At 38.7% G+C, this 11580-nt stretch overlaps 1 protein-coding gene across 1 annotated transcript in view; it reads right to left on the bottom strand.

Moving 5' to 3' along the window:
• Positions 1-2013: 2013 nt before the first annotated feature.
• LOC106892251 (dual specificity protein kinase TTK-like) overlaps positions 2014-11580 on the bottom strand; it is a 9976-nt gene continuing 409 nt past the window's right edge. The window contains exons 2-5 of the mRNA XM_014949302.1: positions 8690-8866; positions 7004-7148; positions 6313-6538; positions 2014-2128 (exon numbers count right to left, since the gene is read on the bottom strand). Of these exons, the coding sequence (XP_014804788.1) occupies positions 2014-2128; positions 6313-6538; positions 7004-7148 (486 nt within the window). The 5' untranslated portion in view covers positions 8690-8866. The remainder of the gene's footprint in view (positions 2129-6312; positions 6539-7003; positions 7149-8689; positions 8867-11580) is intronic.

Below are 11580 nucleotides of genomic sequence, written 5' to 3' on the forward strand. Positions count from 1 at the left end.
GTTTCTCAACAGTAGATTCAAGAGATTATTTCCATTGTACACTTTTAGTAAACACTGATGCAGCAAGGTCCATGCAAATGAAAGTACAGATAAAGAAGTAGATGATAACATACTGTAAGATCAAGCCACCTGCCAAAAAAGCCAAATTGGAAGATGTACAAGAAACAGAAAAAGACTGGCTATTTTCACTGGAAGACCACTTGCTCAACTCTAATTGCTAAGGATTGCTGCAGTGTTAAAAGGTAGCTCTTCAAAGTATTTCTTGTAATGATATTTGAAGTGGCAAAAGAACTCCTTCCAAAAATAAAATAACCCTGCCCCAAATTATATCTGAAAATGTCTAAAATACCACGCTGTTCAATAAAGCGATAATGTTCAATAAAGCACACACTATAAAGCAATAAATGATGTCATTGGCCACTGAAACAAACAACAGATGCTGTCCCCCAAACCAGGATGAATGACCACAGTCAAACCTCATTTTGTAAGTATGAAAGTACAGAACAATGTCCCAAGACATTCCTCCTACCCTACAGCAGCTAATTTAATGTAGCTGGGATGAGTCTTTCCTAGTAAGAGAGGAAGCCAACTAGACAAGGACAGACCACTATGGTTTGACCAGATGGATTAGATAACAGCAAATTCTTTACCTCACAGCCACAGCAGTTATACAAGCCCACAGGGAAATTAAATGTAACTTACAACATACAAAGTTTAGTACAGAGATTATAGTTACCCAAAGTTACAAGATTTCACCCATGTAGCTTCTTTTAAGCTGAAGTATATGGCTAAAAAAAAAAGTCTCATGCTATTTCCCCACATACATAGAATCCACAAAAAAGTGTGTTAACATCTCTAAATCAAATAGCTCCAAAGAACCATGTTTATTAGCACCTACCAAAAATGCAAATACTGGGGAGACAACAGATAAGCTGACTACGAAAACAAAAAAAAGTACTAGACTTTCCACAGGCAGTGGTTTTGCCTATAAACCAAGTACCAGTGCCACCTTCCCTACACACAAGAGGAAAGAAGTGACCTACAAAGAGAAGGTGAACTTTGTGGACTCAATGCACTATGGTCCAAAGTATTGAGGACCTATTTTTCTAGATATATTAAAACATTTAGTATAAAATAATCTAGAGGGTCAACTCGAAGAGCAAAACTGGAAGATCAAAACCAAGAAAACCTCAGAGATAGAGTTTAAATACATGAAGAAAAAAAACCAAAAAATACCCCAAGTGATAAACCCAAGTGACCCCAACAAATATCAGCCATCTCCACTGTCCCAGCAGGAATATTCAACAATGGAACAGAAAACAGAAGAGTCGATTGAAATCCAATTGCTAACTACTTATGATCCTCAGTGGCAGAAGAGAAAATTTAATTGGACCAATTTGCACATTTACAGCATCTTTTGGTCTAACAATAACCCACAGAAAATCTACAGTTGGTTTTTGGAAAGAGCCAGAATTTCTTCCACAAGCAAGTTTAAAATATCTAAAGGGAAATTATTCAGAGAAGCTGTGGCTGCCCCATCCCTGGAGGGGTTCAAGGCCAGGCTGGATGGGGCTTGGAGCAACCTGGTCTGGTGGGAGGTGTCCCTGCCCAGGGCAGGGGGTGGCACTGGATGGTCTTTAAGATCCCTTGCAACCCAAACCATTCTATGATTTAAAATTACCACTTAAGTTTGAGCATCAGTTTTCAATATCGCAAGAGCCTTATTCATTCCTCCCACTGTAAGTTCTAAGCTTAGAAAAACAAACCAGAAATCACTGCTAATTTGCATCCTGTTTGAAAGCTATTTCTACAAAGGAAAAAACCTATTAAGAACTGTGCACGTATTTTCATTGTAAAATGAACACACAGTCTCATTAAATTACAATAAAAAAGAAAATCCAGGTTTTTCTTTTTTCTGATTTAATACTTATCAGTTTTCTTGCAAACTATGTAACAGAGGAGTTTAAAACAACAAAAGCTAGAACACAGAACAGCACCACCAAAGAAGTTTTTCTACACACCTTGTGCCAGCTCAAACTGTGCAAAAGCCACGTGCACAAAAGCAAACTTCTTGCAGTTCAGTCTGGCCAGATGAAACTGGTCCCGGGCCTCCTCTGGATCCTGCAGACTGGAAAAACAGCACATCAATAGTTACAAGAAGGTAACGAGCCTGAGTAACACAGATGAAGCTCCATGTGCTGTGTGACATGGAACTAGCACAGATAATCCTGGAAAAGCCATCCATCTGTAGCTGAATTTGTTTCGTCTTCATTAGAACCATTAGTGAAGCATAAATTAGCGAAGAGTTCTGAAAAGCTAATAATTCAAATATACGAAGCTGACCCTTTCCAAAAAAAAGAATGTGCTCAAACCTGAAAGGAAAGATTAAAGACGCATTCTTTGTCACTGTTTGTATTATTCCTCAAAATATGTAGATAATTTTTCCCTCAGAACACCCACCAACACGTACAGGCTGCAAGCTAACACTATCCAGAAAAAATCTCTATGCTTCTAGATGCATCCACTCCTGTAAGGCAGGGGGACAGGGAGTAGGCAGTTTTAGAAACACCAAGCATGGAAAAATTTATCATATTAAAGAAGTAAGAATAAATATTATAGACATTATTAGTTATATCCTGCAGGAATACAGTCACAAAGTTCCCAATCCAGGACATTGAAGTAATGCTGGACACCAAAATTGGGGTTTGAGCTTCTCTACATTGAAGAGCTTCTGCAACTTCACCCAAATTGTCAGATTCCCTTAATGATGCAGGTCACAAGGTGGATTTAAGTCTGTTCTCTGCAGACACACCAGGAGCAGCAGTGGCAAATGCTGTGTACTTCAATGATGTAGAGATTGTGCAACAAAGTCCTACATCACAGTTTAATGACATTTCAATTGACAACTCCTCCCTTTCTAATATTACCAAAAATAGAGGATTTAACACTTAGAAAAATCTACAACCAGCAGATAAAGTAATTTCTTCCAAAATTCCACCCTGGTTCAACAGGTAAGCAATGGTAGCACTTAGAAGTGGGGATAGTGAAAAACTTGTTACAATGTTTCAAGAAATAAGTACAGAAAAATACAACACAAAACAGGAGAACATATTTCCAGTAAAATTCTGGGGAATTGAGAATAAGAATAGTCTCTCCCACAGCTTGGGCACGTTACTGGACTCCAGTAAGTTTAATAAACTCAGCTCTGATCATCCAAAGCAATGGGAGAGGCACAGACTGTCTGCCATCTGCAGACAAAGTCCAAGTAACAAATTAAGCTGTGATGTGAATTGCATTCACTTTCCCAAAACACATTAAAATTTAAGTCCCTGTAGAAAGCAGCAACGACTTGGAGAGCAATATGCAGCACAAGACCTAACATTAGCAATGGGCATGGAGTGCCACACACTTGATGGCACTGTGCTACAGCCAGAAGTGTTACCTCAAAGCAGGCCTTGCACAGTTTAAGTGTGATAACAGCTAATTAGTCTCAGACACAGCTGACTCTTCACCTTCACCTGTCCCAGAGCACATTCACAGGGTCTTCAAACCACCTCAGTATCATAACAGGTCAAAAGGTTTTGGCACCGTCAGGCTGCTGCTAGAGAAGACACCAGGACAATACAAGTCCAGCACAAAGAAGGGAATAATCCAGCTTTGATAAGAAGAAAATTGTTGGTGCCAACAGACACTGGAAATCTCCAGCTGCTGTTGCTGCTTCTGAAGTTTGTGATGCTCTGACTCGCTTTTCCCCTTAGGTGGAACATGTGGGAAGAACACCAAACAGAAGACTGAGGAGCACCCTTCTTCTCCCACCAAAAGCAGCTCCATCAGAGCACCTCTGCATCAAAGTGTTGCTTTACTTGCAATGACTAAGAAATAAATCAGAAGCACTCTAGGAAGTCATGAGACGAGAGGATTTTCTTTAACAGAAGCTAAAACAAGCAGAGACAAAATAGACAGTACTAGACAAGCCAGCAACAGAGAAAGTGAGTGTGAAACACCAGGGAAATCCCAAACACCAAGAAAATCACAAGTGAACATGCCAAAAGACTCAGATAACCACTCACTGATTAACTTCACATTAATCTCCAAAAACAACAGCCAAGCAACGTTGTTTTTTAGATCTGATCGGTCAAAAGCAATTTCATGTTCATGTAGTTCATAAATGTAGTTTCATATAAGTAATTGACCTTATATGGCACTCAATGAGAAAGCGTTTCCTTATAATAAACAATTAAGAACTCCTAATCTCTGAAAGTAATTTTTATAGGAGGGGATGATCATCATTTAGGGAGACACTTATAGCATCAATCCCCATGGAATTTGCTAGGTCAGATTTCGGTTTGGGAGTGGGTTGGTCATCTTTTTTAAAAAATAATTTTCATTAGCAAGTCAGGAAACATCTGACTGATGGCATTTGGCAATTAAAAATATGAAGCAGAAAACAGAGCAGATCTGAGCTACCCAGTGAGCTGGGTAGATTCTACAGTAATGCTGGCTACCAAAGCAAAAGGTATTTTAAGATAGCTATAAAAAACACATTTTAATAGTGAAACAAGATAAGATTACTCTTCCAAGAAGGTCCCCATGCAGGCTGTAGTAGGGAAGCAACTAAAGACAACTCAGTGGGACACTGGAACTAAAATTGTTAATAATATCCCTGCATTCTAACATTACCAGGCTACTGACAGTGCTTTCGGCTTTGCTTTCTGCAATACAACACACAGAATAATAATCACAGTTCTAGTATCCATTTTAAAAGTATCCACCTTTAAAATCATGTTTTAAAGATCAGTGGAAATAGGCCTAAGAGTTTTAAAGTGATTATAGAGTTAGGAAATAATCTTTCTGAACTTCAACTCCTACTGTATGTAATGAGATAACAGATGTGCCTTGATAATAGCACCTTATCATCATTCTGGACAAGAAATTCCAGAAAGTATGAGCTGGAAGCTTATGTTACACAATTTTTGTTCTGAGGACAAGCAGCTAACCTTGGAACGAGAACACCATCTCTCAGTATCTTTAAAGAAAGGCGGCCTCGCTGGAAGATATGCTTTACTCCACTCACACAACACCACCTTACCTCTTCAAGATACTAAGGATTCACAGCAGGTCATTATTCACTCCTGTTTGTTTCTCAACAGTAGATTCAAGAGATTATTTCCATTGTACACTTTTAGTAAACACTGATGCAGCAAGGTCCATGCAAATGAAAGTACAGATAAAGAAGTAGATGATAACATACTGTAAGATCAAGCCACCTGCCAAAAAAGCCAAATTGGAAGATGTACAAGAAACAGAAAAAGACTGGCTATTTTCACTGGAAGACCACTTGCTCAACTCTAATTGCTAAGGATTGCTGCAGTGTTAAAAGGTAGCTCTTCAAAGTATTTCTTGTAATGATATTTGAAGTGGCAAAAGAACTCCTTCCAAAAATAAAATAACCCTGCCCCAAATTATATCTGAAAATGTCTAAAATACCACGCTGTTCAATAAAGCGATAATGTTCAATAAAGCACACACTATAAAGCAATAAATGATGTCATTGGCCACTGAAACAAACAACAGATGCTGTCCCCCAAACCAGGATGAATGACCACAGTCAAACCTCATTTTGTAAGTATGAAAGTACAGAACAATGTCCCAAGACATTCCTCCTACCCTACAGCAGCTAATTTAATGTAGCTGGGATGAGTCTTTCCTAGTAAGAGAGGAAGCCAACTAGACAAGGACAGACCACTATGGTTTGACCAGATGGATTAGATAACAGCAAATTCTTTACCTCACAGCCACAGCAGTTATACAAGCCCACAGGGAAATTAAATGTAACTTACAACATACAAAGTTTAGTACAGAGATTATAGTTACCCAAAGTTACAAGATTTCACCCATGTAGCTTCTTTTAAGCTGAAGTATATGGCTAAAAAAAAAAGTCTCATGCTATTTCCCCACATACATAGAATCCACAAAAAAGTGTGTTAACATCTCTAAATCAAATAGCTCCAAAGAACCATGTTTATTAGCACCTACCAAAAATGCAAATACTGGGGAGACAACAGATAAGCTGACTACCCAAAGCTGCTCAGTTTCAAGGAGCCAATGTGAAAACATCCACACTCAAAATGACTATTTGTTGCAGAAACCATTAGCTACCAAGCTGTTTTTGCAAAGCTGCTCATAGTTTCAAGGAGCCAATATGAAAACATCCACACTCAAAATGACTATTTGTTGCAGAAACCATTAGCTACCAAGCTGTTTTTATCACCATTCAAATGCAGAGTTCTTAGACTGAAAATCTATACTTACGCTTTCAACTCAGCAAATCTCACAAGGATGCGAGCGTAGCTCTCATCCTGACTGTGCTTTTCTGCAGGTAACGCGGTCACCGCTTGACTGTAGCGACCAATGAGTCTGTTCAGTAGGTTAGCATCCATCTGAGGAACACCCTTTTTCTCTAGCCTGAGCAAAAAACACAGCCAGTCTTCTGGATTATTTGCCGTCATCATTATTTGATTAACAGTTCCAGAGTTATCTGACAGGAAAAAAAAAAAACCAAAAACAAAGGAGATCGATTAAAACTGCAGCAAACGTGAGCAGAAGAAAACACTTTTTATAAGCTTGCATGTAAGATCACTAGAGATTTTATTATTTTTTTTAAACAAGATTAGAGCACAGTTAAACAAGGAGAGATTAAATGTATTTTGTGGTCATCATTACTGAAGAAACATAAAACCTTAACTCCTTTCAGTTAATAGTTCTTTCACTCAACCTAGGTGAAGATACGCTGCAGAAGTGGCAATAGCGTAACAAAAAAGACATACCTGTTGTATCAGCTGAGATTTTAGTACAGTTAAACTCATCTGTAATATTGTCCTCATTTCTGTATTTGTTTTTCAAGTCTCTAACTCTGTTCATGATAGAGGCAATCTGTGGCAATGCTCTTTCACTGCGGTTAAGATACGCTGCAGAAGTGGCAATAGCATAACAAAAGACATACCTGTTGTATCAGCTGAGATTTTAGTACAGTTAAACTCATCTGTAATATTGTCCTCATTTCTGTATTTGTTTTTCAAGTCTCTAACTCTGTTCATGATAGAGGCAATCTGTGGCAATGCTCTTTCACTGTGGTCCTCCTCCTCCATCTGCAAACACAAGGGTAAAAACCAGCGATGTTACTGAAGAACCTTAATTGGAATTAAAGCCTCTCACATATTAATTAAGACTCAACTATAACCTGTAACACAAATACTCTATTAAACCTTAGCCAGTGTAGTTATACAAGTAAACTTCATGGCAGAAGCCAAGATAAATGAGCAAAAGGAATCAGTACGTAACCAATCTGGCCAAACACGAGTCAATGCTTCACAGCAGCCCTTTCCCATAAAATATCCCTGTTTTAGTCAAAAACTGGGAGGTGGGATACGTTGCCACAACAACTAGGAGTCTGCTGTATTAAACCACATCCTGAATCCATAGATTAGCATGGCTAAGAGGCAGTCCTGCTGCGAGCCACACACTCCTGCCACCTTTCTGGAATAAAGGGGAATGAAACCAGCATTTGTCAGACCTCACAGCAACCTGGCTCAGGGAAAAACGCCATCAGAAAACCACATAAAAAAGGGGAAGAGCTTTTATCTTTTTTCCTGATGTTTTTTCTGCTCTCTCAACTGTGTCACCAGACAGACAAGAGAAAGGAAAGGGGAGAGACTTTCATTTGATGACACCTGTAAGGCTGGGTTAGACTGCCTTCAATGTGTCACCCCACACACATACACCTGCCTTAAACGTTTTTCATATGGAAAGAAAAGTTGATTACTGTAAACTTGAAAAGCACCGTGTACATTTACCACTACCAAAAGGTCTCAGCATCACTTCAACTACCTCAGAGCCTGGCGAGACATTCAACACATGACTTTATAACAGCTTTGCAGAAAAGCAAAAAAAAAAGCGCTAAGTTCTCAAAATGGTTCTTTCCTTCAATTACAAAATGAAATATTTTCAGTGATCTAAAAAAAGTAGAAGCAAGCATCCCCCAAATAGGGCTGGAAGCAAAACCTATACAGAAGAAAAAAATATGAAAGGTAAAGACAACATTTTAAATCAGCGCTATCTGAAAAACATTTTTTGTTTCACTGAGCTGAGACCAAATAAAAAAGAACCCTACCTTCATTCTTCTTTAAAAAAGAAGTACATTGAATAAATTCTAATTTCTGTACTTGTTTGGAACTTCCTTTACTATCTGTTTCTCCCTAAAGTGCATAGGGGAAAATATTAGGCTGTTCTGAGGCTGGCTCTGTTAACTGTCCCATTTTGGGGAGACTATGTTGCTAAAATTACACTGGCGATTACTGTAGCAAACACTGTTTACATGCTGTTCTAAAGATGATACTTATTTACTTCATAGGGGAAAAAAACCCAACACACATGTCTCTTCATAAGGAAGATTTTGGTACATATTGCAGTTTTGCCTTTGATATAGCAGAGGGGGGCACGGGAACTCAATACACCAAATCTCCTCTTTACAGGCGAGAATATCCTTAAAGATCTGCCCTTGAACTGTACCCCATTCCCTCAAAGTACAGATGAAGACAGCTTCTCCAAAACCTGAAGCACCAAGATGATCAAAAGAAGTCTACCTCAGGTTTAGCAATACCATAATCTCTCAAATACATGTCAAACTTACGTTTCTGGTGTGCTGCTTAATTGTTCAAGGTTCAACGTGTACTATGGGGAGAAAACTTCTCCCAAAGAAAGGATCTGCCTTGACAAAAAAGTAACGTGGATGAGGGTCAGACTATCTCAGATGGTCTCAAGAATCCAACAAAGGCAAGAAATGTAGCTCTCCATCCTGAAGAAGTTCCTGTGTATCAAAAATGGAATGGTTAGACATTGAAAAGTAAATGAGTATGAGTATTAAGAGCCAGGGAAGCAAAGAATAAAGAGAACATGCATCCAGAGATCAGGAAGATACAGAACAACCTTTAAAAAAAGTGTAGTAAAGTAACTTCAACCCCTCTCACAGACCCACTAAATAAGGAGCCAAGGAACAGAGATGAAAAGGGCTGAGTATGTTGTAAATGGATGAAGTGGCAGTACTGGTCATCCATAGGATTTCATACGTAATACACCCAACAACACGTATTGATACTAAATAACAATATTCAGTCTCGAAATACCAGATTTGCTGTGTTAGACTATTTGTTCAGTTTTCCTCAAATGCAAACTTTGAGAAAGTATGAAAACACTTTTTAATCCTTGAAGAAAAAAGTATATTCTTCCTATCCCTGCAATCTACTGTAATACTGCATCTGTTGAGCAGTAAAAAATTTAAGAAAGTGCCCAAAAGCTTGCCTAGCTTTTTCCCTCCAAGCCTAGTAAAATATATTGAAGTTATCCTTTTATCTATATTTTCCTTATACCTCCAGACCATTGTGGCTACAAATGTTAAAGATTTCCTTAGCTCTGCTCTTATGGTTTGATTAAAGTGTCTTATAGTGTCTAATGAAGAACTTTGAGTTAAGTCCTCTACTCTGTGTAGAGGTGGCATTTGTACCTCCTCAGGTTCAGGAACTCTTTCCATGAACGTGTTTTCTGGTGCCTTCCTTTCCTGTGCAGAAATATCACACACAAAAAAGAGGGGGAAACTAACTGTAGCCTTTGTCTTCTACAGTATTTGCATTATTCTGCTGATATATTCAATTTGTTATTTAATAGCTCTCACCATTTAAGCAAAAATGCTCATGCTTGATGGTGGTAGAGCAAATGCTGTCAGTTACAGGGAGCAGAACTTCCTCCAAGTGCAGTTATATCAACATTGCTTAAATACACCAAAGACCCTACCTCAACATTAGCATCTATCACGTGGACATTCAAGTGTTTAAAAGTTAGTATCCTCGGGATCTTCATGCCTTGATTCAAGGCAAGTACAAATGGAAACACAGGATAACACCACACAACCACCTTCAGAACCACATGGCATTATCTGTCATCCCTCCAGTAATGTAGAATCTGGTTTTTATTACTGCTTTGAAGAAACAGATACTGGTTTTCACACTGCTGAATTTATTTAAAACCCACAGGCAGTCATGAAAGCAGAAGACCTTGCTAAAAGATACAAGCTTTTAGGTTAAATTTTAAAGAGCAAATTGCAATGGCAGAAATATCAAAGAAATCCTGAAACTTTTGCTTACTCCAGATGGACATTAAAAAAATGGTTACTAGAAATAGTCAAGCTAAATTTTTCCATAAGCAGTCACCAAAATCTGAATTCAGATGAGCGGCACAGCCCTCCAAATCCTCTCCAACTTCAGCTCCCTTCATACTCTGATTACAAGTCGGGGTTCCAAGATTATTAATTAGCTATCTAACTAAACAGACTCAGTAACTCACTTCTAACCTGTTCCCTAGTGCAGCCATTAGTGGAAGTCTCTCCTTTATCCAGTCATTATGTCACAAAATACATAGAAATGTGGTGATTTCGAAGCCTCTACCCAGGCTTTAAAAAAATCTTATGTATGTGCATAATCTTTGTTTGGTTTTGTTTACAAATCTTAAAGCCTAGACCAGGCTTTTTTTTAAAGGGAAACAAAAACACCCCAACATACAAAAAAAAAAAAAATTTAAGAGAAATATAGCCCAGGAATTACAACTGCTGAGAGCAGTTTTAATTGAGGGTATCACTACACACACACACAAAAAAAAGTTTTAAGAGACTAGCAATATTAACTATGAAAATAAATAGAAAAAACTAAAATCCTGGTGTTAGCTACAAAAGAACATAAGATTCAAAGATTTGAAATAGGACTAATCAGAAAGACACTGAAGAGCAGAGGAGCAGGTGAGCTACTGCAGCATCACCAAACCAGAGGCTGTATGGCAGGTAAGAGTTATCAAGAGCCACGATTTTAAGCTCTGAAGAGTTAAGGCTATAGCCCAGGAGTAACAACTACTGAGAGCAGTTTTAATTGAGGGTATCACTACAGAAATAGCAATTGCTTTAGCACCTGAATGGGTACGGAGTCCAAGATTTTTCTCTCCTTTCCCCCTCTCCTTGCCCACATGCGCCTTCCTGTTTCCAAAACAATTCGCCCAAATTAACATCAATCACAGTCCTGCTTTATATGTATTTATAGAAAGTGCTTCTCCTCAGCCTAACTGAGAATAACTTGCACAATAACCTCAACCCATTTGGTCTTCTCCTGTATTTGCCAAGCCTGCATCCATCTGTATTATCCAGAACTACTTCTTCTCTTAGTTTTATAATATACCGAGCACAAACAAGGGGGGGGGGGGGGGGTCACTGAGAATAACTTGCACAATAACCTCAATCAATTTAATCTTCTCCTGCATTTGCTAAGCCTGCATCCAGCTGTACTATCTAGAACTTCTTCTTCTTTTAATTTCATAGCAGAGCGAGCACAAACAAGGGGGAGAAAAAACACCACCGCTCTCGAAACTCCTTATAAAGTTCAGTTTAAAGAAGGTACAGAAGAGGAAGGCGTTGAGAGAAGGTGACCCGTGAGGTGAGCAGAGAGAGACAGCCGCTCCCCTTCCCCACAGGGAACCCGCCGAGGC

This window comes from Calidris pugnax, unplaced genomic scaffold, assembly GCF_001431845.1.
Source record: "Calidris pugnax isolate Ruff unplaced genomic scaffold, ASM143184v1 scaffold132, whole genome shotgun sequence".
Classification (NCBI taxonomy): Eukaryota; Metazoa; Chordata; class Aves; order Charadriiformes; family Scolopacidae; genus Calidris; species Calidris pugnax.